Source organism: Dipodomys merriami, unplaced genomic scaffold (genome assembly GCF_024711535.1).
Source record: "Dipodomys merriami isolate MVZ:Mamm:240054 unplaced genomic scaffold, mDipMer1.0.p SCAF_11, whole genome shotgun sequence".
Taxonomy (NCBI): Eukaryota; Metazoa; Chordata; class Mammalia; order Rodentia; family Heteromyidae; genus Dipodomys; species Dipodomys merriami.
The window spans coordinates 42,344,886-42,359,754 of record NW_027202382.1 but is presented as its reverse complement, the minus strand read 5'-3'; the positions used below and the strand labels follow the sequence as shown (position 1 = coordinate 42,359,754).

General features: G+C 45.3%; 1 protein-coding gene across 5 annotated transcripts in view; it reads right to left on the bottom strand.

Annotated features, from left to right (window-relative positions):
- Garnl3 (GTPase activating Rap/RanGAP domain like 3) overlaps window positions 1-14,869 on the bottom strand; it is a 131,139-nt gene that overhangs the window by 66,968 nt on the left and 49,302 nt on the right. For all 5 annotated transcript variants that reach the window (XM_070013977.1, XM_070013970.1, XM_070014007.1 and 2 more), the window contains one exon: window positions 8,476-8,550. In XM_070013977.1, the coding sequence (XP_069870078.1) occupies window positions 8,476-8,550 (75 nt within the window). The remainder of the gene's footprint in view (window positions 1-8,475; window positions 8,551-14,869) is intronic.

Here is a 14,869-nt window from a genome sequence, read left to right as displayed (position 1 = left end):
ACACTGGCTTGTTTGATCCGTCTCTTGCAAGGTTTTGTTCTGTCTTTGACAGACCAGATAGTCTGTCTGTCTGTCTCTCTCTCTCTTCTCCCCTCTCTCACACACACATATACATCTTTTTTTTTTCTGAACCATTCAAGGTATTTTCTTACTTATCCACAATGCAGCTTTATCATGGTCTGTGGACTGAATATCCACATGATATCCACATGATAATTTCCCATCTTTATTCCAAACTAAGCAGCTGATTCACACATAAACCATTTTACCCTGTCATTATATGATCATTTTGTAATCATGTCTCTTCAGGGTCCCTTCACCTGCAACATTTCTACCATTTCTAGACACTTTTAGACACTTTTCTGACACGGACAGTTGTGTTTGGTTTTGGTGGCATTGAGGTTTGAACTTAGGGCTTTGCACTGGATAGGTCGGTCCTCTACCACTTAAGCCACATCCCCAGTGACAAGGACAATTCTGAAGAGTGCAGCACTGACCCTTCCTTAGTGCAGGTGGTCATGATATTTGGGTCTGCACACCTGGCTGGAACAACAGGCAGGTGAGGGTTGTCCTGAGCATCTCAAGATAAGCACACTCCCGCTGTCCATCATTTCTTTGTTCGTCAGTTCTGATTACCTAGTGGAGATGTGCCGTCTTCATTCTCACCTACTGTGGAGACTCAAGAGGATTTCACTCCTAATGGGATTTCCATAGGACTCATATTGACAGCCACCCATTGTCTAAACATGGCCCTGGCAGGATTTCTGGTCCACAGCTCTTTCCACTATGCCACCAGGCAGGGTGTAGCCCACCGGTCAGCATCAGCCACCAGCTGACCACACAGAGGGAAAACCAGCTCAGGATGCTGGCCTGACTACTTCACTATGTAATCTTGTATATTTTATTTTGTACATTTAAAAACAATACTGTAGACCAGGAGCAGTGCTTTATACCTGTAATCCCAGCTACTCCAGAGGTAGAGATTGGGAGAATTGCAGTTCATGAAGTCAGCCAACACAAAAAACTATTAATAAGTGGAGCATGGTGGTATAGGGCTTGTTATCTCAGCTACATGTGAGGCCATAGCTAGGAGGACCACAATATGAGTCTTTTCTGGGCAAAAACACTAGACTCTATCTAAAAAATAACTAAAGAAAAACAGGACTGGGGACAGTGGTTCAGACAGAGGGCTAAGGGTGGCCATGTGGCATGGGCGGGTCTGCACAGGGGCACAATGCAGCCAGCCTGGCAGAGGGGAAGAGCTGCGGGCAGTGGCATGGCTCATGCACCCAGCACAAACTGTTAATCATGAGGCCTTTTTTTTAAGGGATTAAAAAGATACCTAATTAACTTTCATCTGCACTGAATACTTAACTGAAATAGAGGAAAAAACCCAACACTCTTAAAGTTTTGAGTCTCACAGAGCAAGACACTTTCTGTCCCTTGTTAACAGCACACACAATAAGGTGCAAAGATGATAATACACACAGGAGTTTGCAAAATAAGCAGAGAGTAAGCACCTCCTGCCTCCCAGAACCCCAGAAGGCCAACTCTGAAAATAAATGCTGGCTTCTGATGGGCATAGCAGCAGAGGGCAGTGTGCAGCCAAATGAGTTTTTTATGTCTCCACCCTTGCCACCACCTCCTGGGTCCACACAGAAAACAGTTTCAGCACCAGAGACAGCTCCCATGTTCATTTTCCTGTTATTACCCCAGCACAGGCCCAGAGAGAGCCAGTATTCTGACTTCCCCATCACCAATATCTACCCCTCTTGCCTGCTCTTGAACTTCACAGAAATGAATCACAGCAGGTGCAGTCACGTGAGTCTGGCTCTCTGTCATGTCAGGGACATCTGTTACTCCTTCATCAGTGGCCTGTTCTTTTTCATCACCATATGGGCCATAGGATGAATGCCACAACCCAGATATTATTCTCCAGTTGGTGGACACTGGAATTGAGTGTGATTTTCACTAAGTGCAAAGCCAACTGGGTATTACTGGCTCACATCTGTAATCCCTGTTACTGAGGAGGCTGAGACCTGGAAGATTAACATTCAAAGCCAGGCCAGGTAGAAAAGGCTGTAAGACTCTAAGTAACCATTTTTGTCAGATTGATCTCAAATATATTCAAGCAGGGATCCACGCAGTGCAGACACTCAGGCTACAGACAGATCCGTAGCTTTCCACAATCCTGTGGTGTCTGCAGCCTCTTCCACATTCCTGCAGTGTCTGCATTCTCTTCCACAATCGTGCAGTGTCTATAGTTTTCCAGAGCAAGCTCAACACAATGGATGCACTTAACTAATTTTTTTTTTGGGGGGGAGGGCTGGTCCTGGAGCTTGAATTCTGGGCCTAGGTGCTGTCCTTGAGCTTCTTTTTGTTTAATGTTAGCACTCTACCACTTGAGACACAGCACCACTTCTGGCTTTTTCTGAATAGTTTATTGGAGATAAGAGTCTCACAGACTTTCCTGCCCAGGCTGGCTTTGAACCGTGATCTTCAGATTTTAGCCTTCTAGTAGCTAGGATTATAGACATGAGCCACTGGTGCTCAGCCACTTAACTGATTTGAATTCAGCTCCTAGTCGAAGTTGCTAAGGTAACAGTGGCAGAGCTTCTTTAAAAAAGAAGCTAAAAATGTCTGAACTGTAAGTATAAACATAGATATAAACTAGCTATAAAAAAAGTGAACCTACCTGGGCACTGGTGGCTCATGCCTATAATCCTAGCTACTCAGGAGGCTGAGATCTGAGGATCCAGGTTCAAAGCCAGCCTGGGGAGGAAAGTCCATAAGACCCTTATCATCTCCAATGAACCACCAGAAAACCAGAAGTGGTGCTGTGGCTCAAATGGTAGAGTGCCCATCTTGAGCTGAAGAGCTGAGGGACAGTGTGGCCAGGCCCAGAGTTCAAGCCCCACGACCAACAACAACCACAAAAAAAAGTGAAAAATCAAAGTTCTTACCTCTTTCCCCTCCTCTCTGCCCCACTCCCTGTCTTTTCCGTTATTTAATATCCCAGTGCTTCCAGATTGACTTGGATCATCTCGGACCTCTGCTATGCATTTACAAAGATGTGTTCACATGTCATGTCCACAGGCTACCACACATTCAGCACACACACACAATTCATTTTTATAAATGGGACTATAGTATATGTATTACACTGGGAATATCTATTAGACAGTACTAGGGTTGGACTTGAGGCCTTGTCCTAGCTAGGTAAGTGCTCTGTATCCTAGACTGGTCTCAGATTATGATCCTTCTATTTGATTCCCACTGTAGCTGAAATAACAGGAATATGTCATCATGGCCAGACTTTTCTGTTGAGATGGGTTCTCACAAACTTTTCTTTTGCCTGGCTGACCTACAGCTTTGATCTTTCCAGTATCAGGTCTTACACAGATGGGATGCCATACCTCCTAGCCCTGTCTGGCCTTGAACTATCTTTCTGATTTCTGCCTCATAGATAACTAGGATTGCAGGCATGAACTATTGTTGCTCAAGTAACTTTGTGCTTAATAACTGCATAGGTTCTGTTTTAAATATTTAAACATTTCCACTGACTATAGATTTTAAGATATGTAACTAGTAAAGAAGAGCATAATCTGGAAAGTTCTGGTCCTCCAATTTCTTTCCTGGCCTCTCACTGTCATTTTCTAGAAGTAAATACTGTGAAATTCTATGTCCTTTTATAAATTTTCTTGCATATGGACGTTTATTTAAAAAATGGAAATAGGATGGTAGCATGCAAATTACCCAGCAATTCTCCTTTATGTCCAGTGCTGTAACTTAAATGTCTTTCTGTGGTGGTACATACACTTTTTTCTTTTCAGTACTAAGGCAGGTGCTCTACCACTTGAGCCATTCTATCAGTCCCTCTTCGCGCACGCGTTTGTGCGTGTGTGCGTGCGTGCGTGCGTGCGTGCGTGTGTGTGTGTTGGTTATTTTGAATAGAGTCTTGCTTTATGCCTTCGCCAGTATGGACTTTGATTCCCCTAACCATGCCACTGGAATGACAGGCATGTTCTACCACACTCAGCCATTGGACAAGATGGAGGCCTGTGAACTTATTTGCCTGGGCTGGACTTGAACTTTGATTCCCCCGATATCTACTTCCTAAGTAGCTATGGTTACAGCCATGAGTCACTGTTCTCAGTTCCTCTTCATTCTTTCCAAAAGCTAGACTAAGCAAGCATTCCAGTATGTAGAGGACCCTAATTTATACCATCATTCCTCAACTGATAGAAACTGAGGTTCTTTCCAGTTCTTTGTCCTATTATAAATATTGCTGCAATACACAGGAAACAGAACTGCTGGCCAAATGGCATTTAATATTTTTAGTTATTGCTAATTGCCCTCCCAAAAGACTGAACACATTTCCCTATTCCCCAATAGTGTATGAGAAAAATCCTCCCTGTGCTAACCAAGAGGTCTGTAAAAATCGGGGTATTGTCTCTTCTGCTCTACCATGAAACACCATGCAGGTGAGGGTGTCCCGAGCTCTGTGTAACCCCAGGATCTCCACTACATCAAGATGTGACCGCATGTGAAAATGACAATCACCAGATACAGCCTGGGACTGGCGAGGCAGTGCATGGTAGGCTTTGTAATGGAGACTGGGATTTCTAGCAAGGAGGTGGACAGGCCAGCTCCCCAGTAATGGTGTGCAGCATACCTGAAACTCTGCATTCAGACCTCATTGGAAGGGTTCAGTGTGTGTGAGGGGTAGGGCTCAATGGTAACACCTGCCTAGTATGCATGAGCCCCAGGGTTTGACCCCCAACACTGTAAACAAGCCACAAAAGATAAACACAGAAAAGGTTCATCACCTTGATAAACTGTCCCAACTTGATCATTATATGAGATATATAGAGTCAAAATTTCCATTGTACCCAATAAAGATGCATAATTATTTTGTCAGCTAAAAAGAAATAGTTTTCCAATCAAAACTCTGTTACACAGTATGCACTTGGGAAGTACCCTCTCATTTTTTACAATTATTACCAAAATTGCAGACACTGGACAAGAAACCAGTAGAGAGGGAGTAGTCTACAGAAGGGTTAATGTGGGTGACTATTTATAAATGTTTACAATAAGATAATGAAGAGATTCATCAGTGATCTCACATGTGTGTGAGGACCAGTAATGAGGATACGACGGATGCTAGAAGGTTTGTCATCTGGCAGAGGGCTCTGCTGACAGTAGGGGCCACAGAGAACAAAAATAGGAATTCTGAGTGGAAAATATAATTAGGCAAGTTCTGTTCAGTGGAAAGAACATCCTAGCAATTAGATTCTGAAAGGGAGATTTTTTTTTGCATAGGGATGTGGAATAACAGGAAATACACATTTGATTTTGAACCCTGGTTCCTGACATAGAGCGCCTAGACAAACACTGTGGCATTTTCCAGGTGGGAAGGGTGACAGGAACCCTTTTGTTCTAAGCAGGTGGCTCTTGGTAGCCTTGGGATGGGGACTGGTTGCTGGAGAACAAGTTGGTCACTAATGCCTGTGACACCTCTGAAGCCCCTAAGCTAATGCCTGGGGCTCATGGAATCCTGGCCAGTGGACACTCTGATGAGGACATGGCAGCTGGAGCCCCTCACCAGCCCCTGCCCCTTACCACGCACAAGGCCCCCAATGAATGTTCCTTAGTTACACTATAGATAATAAGCCAGTGATGATGAGTAAAGTGCTTCCAGAGTACTGTGAGTCCTTCTAGCCAATTATGGAGCTGGAGGAGGGGGTTGTGGTGTAAGAGGGCAGTCTCAAATGCTTAGGTGCACTTTAGCAGGTACGTGGAGCAGGAGACACAGCCTGTGTGCAGCTGGGATGCTGAATTATACACTTAGCAGAAGAGTTCACCCCGAGACGATTAGACACCATGGTGTATGTACAGCAGCTCCTCTGTGCTCTGGTGACCACCAGTAGCTTTGCCAGGAATCTGCAGCTCCACCCAGAAGACTGAAGGTCTTAAGCTAAGCATTTAGTTTAAAGGCAGTGGGTGGAAGTGTGGCTCAGTTGGTAGAGCACTAGCCAAAGAATGAAAACATCAGGTATTGAGTTTGAGTTTCAGTCCTGGACCACCCCTCTACCCCCACACACACAAAAGAATAGTTTAAAGGCAGCTAGCAAAAGCAAACTAAAACCCTCTATATCAAAAGGGTTTATAACTCCTTATAGACCTTATATTATTCCTAAAAATTAAAATTCAAGAATATCATATAACTATGACTCCAAGCACATTAAAAAAATCACACTAAGCTGGAAAAAGAGAGGCAGAAAGAGAGAGGGAGAGGAGGAAGAGGAAGGGAAGAAACAAGGGAGGAGAGGGGGAGGGGGAAGGGAGAGGAAAAAAGGGAGAAGGGTTTGGGCGAGAAGAGAGAACCATGGAGCCCCTCAGAGATTGAAATGAGCGTTCTCCAGAGAATAAAACGATTAGACAGACAATGCTAAAAGCAAGCAAGCAAACAAAAAGCTGAAGTTATGTGAAGGGGACAGCAGTGTAAGACGTGACCAAGCCCCTCTGGCTAAGCAGGTAGTGGTTTCTCACTCTCGGAAGCCTGGACACAATCAAATCTAAAACAGCTGTGCGTCAAAGGACACATCAAGAAAGGAAAAAAAATCCACAGAAAGGGAGAAAATGTCTGAAAAATCAGGTGTCTCAGAAGAGTCTAATATGTTCACAGACTTTCTTGCCTGGGCTGGCTTTGAATCTTGATCCTCAGATCTCAGCCTCCAGAGTAGCTAGGATGACAGATGTGAGTCACCAGCACCTGGCTTGAAAATTTAAAATTGTTTGATCCTTCCTTTCTTCTTCTTCCTCCTCTTTCTCCTCCTCCTCTTCCTCCTCCTCCTCTTTGTCCTCCTCCTCTCCCCCTTCTTTGGTAGTACTAGGTATTAAAACAAGCTATGCCCCTAGACCTTTTCATTTTTATTTTGCTTTTGAGGAAGGGTCTTGATAACTTTGCTTTGGACATAAATTCACAATCTTCCTGTTTCTGCCTCTTGAGTAGCTGGGATTACAGATGTGTGCCATCAAGTCAGGCTGTTGTATTGAATCTTCTGTTCTACTAACTGCTCTGACCCAGAAAAACCAATTTCTTTTCCTTTGTGTGTCAAGTGCCTTTAGGTCTTGTCTCACACTGGGTAAAAGGCCAGGAGCATATAACTAAGGACCATCACCATGAGCCTAAGCAGGGTGCTTCAGTTGAGAACTCATGCTTAATGGCTTTGGTGGAAATAGAATCTAAGACAGCATTTGATCCCAGGATCAGTATTCCAAAGAGCAGTAGGAGCCAGGCCTGTCCGCAGAGATGGGTGGAATCAGCACCATTCCATGTGGTTCCAGCAGCCAGTGCATGGCGCACGGTATCACACTTCAGAGCTGCTCCGACCACAACCCAGCCAGGACCTAAAACCTGTCCTGGTGTGTGGCAGAGCCAGGTGACAACCAAGTGAGCCGTGTTTTGTGACAAAGTGTAGGGTGACCCCAGGACCACATGATGGCTCTGTTTATGTCCTTTCCTGCAGACCCAGGTCCCAGTGGGGGCCAGGGCTCTGCTTAGGTGGCTTGGGGGCAGCTGGTGCAGTGTCATCCTGTGCCAAGCTGATGTTCTGCACAACTGGTGGCAGCAGGCCAGTGTCCCAGTGGCCACAGAGCTTAGGTCTCCCAGGAGAGACAGCATGGTGGCTGCTGGCTTTTGGAGCCCTAAAAAAACCCAGGGTTTGATGCTTCTGTGCCTGGCTCAGCAGGGAGGGAGGCAGCCTGCTGTGTATGGTGGTGGTGGTGGTGGGGATACGGTCCCCTCTCAGGAGCTAGGCCACACGGGGAGAAAGGGCTGCCGTGAGCATGGGGGTGAGTGGGGCAGCTGACAGCATTCTGGTGGAATCAGGGGGCACCTATTCAGGGCCTAGCCCAGATCAGGAATGGCAAGTGGGCTCAGGCCCAAGGGGAAGGTGAGTAATGACTTCTCAAATCCTGTGGCCTTTCAAGTTTAATCTATAGAATTCGCTACTGGAAGTGGTCAGGAGAGCCATGGTGGCAATATGGCAGTGGTTACCATAGCAACAACCATCATTAATTATAGCCTCAGAGTGAAGACAAAGTTTATGGTCAGAACTTTTGTGCAGTTCCCTCCTAGACCCTGGACCTGTTCATATGTCAGTGCCCTGCTGAGCAGGCTGGCAAAGTGGAGAGGAGTTGGGACCACAAAAGGTTCTGTGCTGTCAGAACAACTTTGTGTATCTACCTGGTTCTATGACAGATCTTTTAAAGGATTGTATTACCCAATTACTAGCACCTTGCATGCTGGTGTAGTAACACTCCTCTCCTCTTACCTGCTTCAAGCAAAGCTCTATTTACCCCTTCCAGAACTCCATTTAGACAAGTCATCTGTGGTGACAAGGGTTATAAACTGGTTGGTGCTACAGTCCTGTGCTTGGTGATGATCCAGGAATTGGGGAGGACTCTTACCTCATCGGAAGAGCCATTTTCCACTCTGAATCTTCCTGCCCTTTGGATGGCTCCATCCGCATCACTGGAAATAAGCTAGGGAGAGAAGAGTGCTCAGTTAGGTAACTGGGCTGCCATACGCAATGCCCCTTCTGTCTGCTCTTATAACACCAGCCAGTACTCATCTCCCACCCTCCACCCCGAAGCCAAGTCCTTTTTAGCTCTACCAGCTTTTTAGCTCTACCCAAAGCTCTTCAAAGCCAGTGGGCCCAGGGCCTTAGCTGTCTGGGAAGAAGGCCTACCCAGCCTTCATGAATGGGAAACACCAGCATGGAATCTAAACCTGAAGGTTCTCCACAACTGAAAAACAATAGAGATGCCCCTGGAAAAACAGCCTTAAGACAAACAGCAGCTCATGGATGGCCAAAGCATGTCTCAAATTCATTCTCCTTTTGGGGAAAGAGTGAGTGCGTGAACTCCAGCCAGCATCAGAGAAAGCTCTGTGTTTCATTCAATTTTAAACAGTTTCTGAAAGGCCAAAAAAATGTTTCCACGACAGGCAGTCTGAGTGTTGGCAAAGTGACACTGGCAAATGGCTCCATGCTAGGAAGAGGTGACTGGAAGGGAATGGAGGGGATGTCACTTCTAAAATTCCTCACAAGCGACTTGGAAAAATGACCTATTTTTAAAAGAATCGTTTAAATTTATACCCACAAGTTGCAGCAAAGATCTGCCAACAATTTCCACATCCCAGATTCATGTGGGAATGAATTTGGCCAAGGATTGCTTCCCGCCACTTGAACTCCAGGAAATCCTTCTATCTGGCCAGCTTAGAGCTCTGCTGTCTCAGTCCCCTAGTGGTGATTTCAGGAGGGTCATCTGTCAGAACCCATTGTTACAGGTACTTTTTGTGCACACTGGGACTTGAACTCAGGGTCTGGACACTTTCCCTGAGCAATTTTGCTCAAGGCTGGCACTCTATGACTTGAGCTTTTTGGTGGTCAGTTGGTGATAAGAGTCTCATGAAGTTTCCTGCCCTTCCCGGCTTTGAACCATGGTCGTCAGATCTCAGCCTCTTGAGTAGCTAGGATTACAGGTGTAAGACATCAGTGCCTAGCTAAGATCAAGTTTTTAATCCATTTTATCTCTTTTATCTTCCACCTGCAAGGTAATGTCTGGCAGTAGATCCTACACTGTTGCTAAACTGAGGGTAGCAGAAGAATTTTGCCTTGTCCAAACAGAGCACTAGTTTTGCCTTTGGCTTTTGGGAGGAAGCTTCAGACTGACTTTGTGTCCTTTGGCTGTCACAAGCCATAAGTGAGCTCAACAGCTCTGGCGTGTCCTGTAAGTCTTTCTAGTAAATTATCAAAGCTGAGGGCAACGTGGAGGCAGAAACTGCAGCTGGCGATCTCATAGGTTGCTCTATAACTTTACAAAGGCCAGTTCTCTCTCTCTCTCTCTCTCTCTCTCTCTCTCTCTCTCTCTCTCTCTCTCTCTCTCTCTCTCTCTCTCTCTCTGTGTGTGTGTGTGTGTGTGTGTGTGTGTACTGGGGTTTGAACTCAGGACCCTGTGCTCTCACTTGGCTTTTTAACTAGCTACTACCTACTACTAACTACTCTACCACTAGAGCCCACCTCCAGTTTGGGCTTTTTGCTGGTTAACTGGAGATAAAAGTCTCTCAGATTTGTCCATCTAGGTAAACTTTGAATGGTGATCCTCAGATTTCAGTAGAGGCCAATTCTTAAGTAGAAGCCAAATACATTTAGGCCTCCAGGGTCAAGGCTGTCATTCTCGGAGGGCAGTGAAGACATGTCAGTCAAGGTCTTCCTTGCTGCTACACACCTGCCCCCACGTTACAGTGGAGGGGCAGCAGAGGATCTGGGTGTGATGCTGTGGTCACTGTAGGGTGCTGCACTGGGCCCTACAACCAGTTCATACTGTCTCACAGGAGAATCAAAGGGAGAGGGAGGACACAACCTTTACTCGTCACTTCTGAAGTACAGGTTGGCTGAACTGTAGCTACCGTGAGGGACAAGAGCTGATAGCCAGTCACAGATTCACTCATTTGTCTTCAAACCAAGTGTCAACCTCTATACTGCAGGGCACAGGCTCAGTCAATACTGCCCTTTTCCTCTGCTGAGATGAGAAGCAGCACATTGCTTGCGGAATGATTTTAAATCATTGAATGATTTGATGGCTAGAAGTTTAGCTCCTTCTGAACTCAGGATTGTGAGACTGATAGACAAGTAACTCAGGACTCCAACTGGTGTGTTTACCGTCTCTCTCACCACCCCCATGACCATCCTCGTCCACCACCTCTCCCTGTGGCACCTCCTAAGTGGCCTCCATGTGCTCACCCTCGCCCCTCTCCAACAGACTGCATGCAATCCCACCCCTGCAGCACCACCTCTTTCCACCAGGGGGCGTGCCACATGGCGTCTCAGCTGGAAGCCCCTCTCCGGCTTTCCCTCAAGAACCCACTCCTCCCTCCTCCTTCAGACACACCCAAGGCCCCACTGCTCCAGCATGCCTCCCTTGACCTCCCAGTCTGGGCAAAGAGCCCCTTGAAAATCCTCGAGCACTCAGCAGGGCTGTGGTTTCTACTGCTTCACTCACTTGATTTGCAGTTGCCTCCTCTCACTCCCTCTGTTCCCCTGTGGCACCTAGCACCCCCAGAGCCCCTGATGTAGCTCAGTCGTACAAGGTCCTGTTGAAAATGACCAAAGCAGTAGAAAAATGAGGCTAAGGCCTAGAAACCAGGGTGCGCTCATTCCTCAGTGCTCAGTCTGTCATATAGGGAAAAACCAAAGTGTAGGAAGGGTCACGTAGCCTGACTCAGCCCAGAGGGGTGGGTGTGGGGACAAGGACTTGCATGCAAGTGGCCCAAAGTACCACTCAGTGGCTGACAGAACTGATGCAAGGCAGACCAGCACCCCAGTGACCCAAGGGAAGAAAGATCCATGCTGCAGGAAGTTTTCCCCAATGCCGGCGCTGTCTTCTCTAGATCTCTTTCAAACCTCCAACTTGGCCAATCAGAACTGCAGAAAATCAACTTTCTGCATTTTAGTACAGGGAGATTTGATTCGGGAATGACTCTGTCTCTATCCGAACCTGGCTAAGCAGCCACAGCACAGCTCAGAAGCCCAGCCCAGTCTCTCATGCTGTCATCAGAGACACATGGATGACTCAGTGGGAACGGAGCCAGGTTCCCTGGGTTCTCCTGAGCTTTTCCCCTCCACAGGCCAGAACGCCAGGGACAGCGAGGTTCCCCGAACCCACACTGTGCTGAGTGGGGGAGGCAGAGCCGCCCCCGTTCACGACTGCTGGCTGGACTTGAGAGGAAAGCAAATGTGGGACTGTTCACTGTGTTGTAAGTTCTAAACCAAAGAACATAGTCTGAGATGGGGGTGCGGGCGAGCCACTGGTCCTGTGACATGCTCAGAGCTGAAAATGTGGAAACAGCCCTCAAGTATCAGAACAAAAAACATGGTGAGGGAAGAATAAAATCATCAAGTAAAACTCAGAGACATCAAAGAAAAAATATTTTATAACATTTAACTCTAAAATAAAAACCAGGAAATGGCGCTTTGGCTCAAGTGGTTTGCCTAGGGCTGAAGAGCTCAGGGACAGCACCCAGGCCCAGAGTTAAGCCCCACAACCAAGAAAAATAAAAATAAAATAAAATAAAACCATTGCTAAGTAGGAGTCTATAAAATTATAATTATGGTGGGGACTTTTGGTATATCCTCTGATAGGTCAAGGCAAAAACTAATAAGGAAACAGAGGAATCAAATCATAAAATTAAACAGGCATGATTTAATAGCTACACATTGAACATATATGCAATCACGCCATCCACCCATCCAGGTACAATGAATTCAAGGTCTCACTTGCAAACCAGGTGGGCCTCAAACTCGGGACTTTGCCTCAGCTTCCTAAATGCTGAGGTTACAGGTGTACTTCTCCATACTGATGAACATTCAACTCTGAAAATACTTATTAAACTTTAAGTGCTGATCTAACATTGAACAGAAATCATGAAAATTCAAAAACTGAAAAAAATTCCAAAAAACTCCATAAAAATTATACAGATCATGCTTTAGTATAATGCAACTGAATGAGAAAGGCAAAAGGGTAAAACAACTGGAGATTCAAAAGTACACATTTCTAGCCAGGAGCTGGTGGTTCATATCTGCAATCCTAGCTACTCAGGAGTCTGAGATCTGAGGATCATGGTTCAAAGCCAGCCCAAGTGGTAAAGTCTACGAGATTCTTTTATTTATTTATTTTTTTTGGTTGGTCATGGGGCTTGAACTCTGGGCTTGGGTGCTGTTCCTGTGCTCTTCAGCTCAAGGCGAGCACTCTACTGCTTGAGCCATAGCACCACTTCCAGTTTTCTAGTGGTTTATTGGAGATAAGAGTCTCACAGACTTTCCTGCCAGGGCTGGCTTTGAACCACGATCCTCATATCTCAGCCTCCTGAGTAACTAGGATTATAGGTGTGAGCCACCGGAGCCCGGCTATGAGACTCTTTTCTCCAATTAACCACCAAAAAGCTGGCAGTAGAGCTGTGGTTCAAGGAGTAGAGAACAAAAGCTCAGGGACAGTGCCCAGGCCCAGAGTTCAAGTCCCAGGTACACACACATACACACAAACTATAGATAATACACATGAGCCAAACAGGATTAGTAAATAGATATTATTCAAATACTTACAACAATGAGGACAATACATAGCAAAACATGCTCCAGATGTGTAAGAAAAAATATTCACACAATATATATATATATATAACTATAGTTACATATATAAATATACCCACACATATATTGGTGGTACTGAGTTTGAACTTAGGGCCTTGCACTTGCTAAGTAGATAGATGTCTACCACTTGAACCATGTCTCCAGCCTTTTTTCTTTAGTTTTCAGATAGGTATTGAAGTTTTGCTTGGGACTGGCCTGTGACATTGATCCTCCTACCTATACTTTCCCCACAGCTAGAATCATAGAAGTATGTCACCATGCTCAGCTTTTTTTTTGTTGTTGAGATGGGGGGTCTCACTTGGCTGGCCTCCGTTATCCTCTGATTTCTGCCTCCCAAGTAGCTTGGGTTAAAGGCATGAGCAGCCATGCTAGCAATATTCTTAAATGCTTTTATAACTAAATGAAAGAGGGATAAAACCAGAAAATCAAGCATAAATTTCTGGAGGATTAAAAAAAAAGGAAACATGAACTATACCTGTGACAGGCAGAGATTGGGATCTATAGAAGAACAGAAATGAAAAAGAACAGAATTGACAGACATCTGAGAAATCTCAGGCAAGTCAATACTATTTAAAACCACGTACCAGCTGGGCATGACAGTAAACACCAGCCTTGGGCCACACAGTAAGATCCTGCCTTTAAAAAAAAAAAAAAGCAGCCAGGCTCACACCTGTAATCCTAGTTACTCAGAAGGCTGAGATCTGAGGATTGTGGTTTGAAGCCAGCCTGGGCAGGAAAGTCCATGAAAATCTATAATGAACCACCCCACCATAAATCTGGAAGTGGTGCTGTGGCTCAAAGTGGTCAAGTGTTAGCCTTGAGTGGAAAAAGCTCAAGGACAGCACCCAGGTCCTGAGTTTAAGCCCCACCACGGAGGTGGGGGTAGGGAGAAGGGAAGGAATATATCACTCTCCCATTTTTCATTTGCATCAGTTCCTTTTCAAACACCCAGCACATGACTGCTACTCTGGAGAGCCAAGTACAAACACTGAATATGGACCTGTCCAGCCAACAGGACTGGACATGCGGGGTGTCCATGCAACTCTGAGCAAATTGCATTGTTATTTATTTCTTAAATGTACCAAATGGTGGAGATTTGTGTGATCTGCTATCCTGCACAGAAGCTCTGGCCCATCTCATCATCTCTGTGTTTGAGTCATGTGATACTGAACTGTGCTCAATGTGTTTCCTGAAGTAAAACTTCAGGAAAAAGTAATATCTAAATAATAATAACCATTTGTAGAATAAAAATAACAAAATAAAACAGGACTGGATATGGTGGCTTAAATAGTGAAAGGATCACTGTTTAAACTATTAAACTATTCATATTTAGATAGTGATCCTTTCACTATTTAAACTTAGCTTGTCCAAATAATTATTGAGATCCCCCTATCTTAATAAATAAATCAGGTGTGGTGGAACATGCTTGTAATTCCAGTCATTCAGGAAGTATAGGCAGAAGAATCATGGTCTGAGGCCAGCCCTGGGCAAAAAGCTTGAGATTATCTGAAAAACAACTAAGGATTTAAAAAGGGCTTTGGAGGTAGCTCAAGTGGGAGAGGGCATTGCTTAGCAAGCAATTCAATTTAAACTACTGCCAAAAATAAACATTAAACACCCAGGATCCTACAAGTGTTATTAACTAGTTGTAA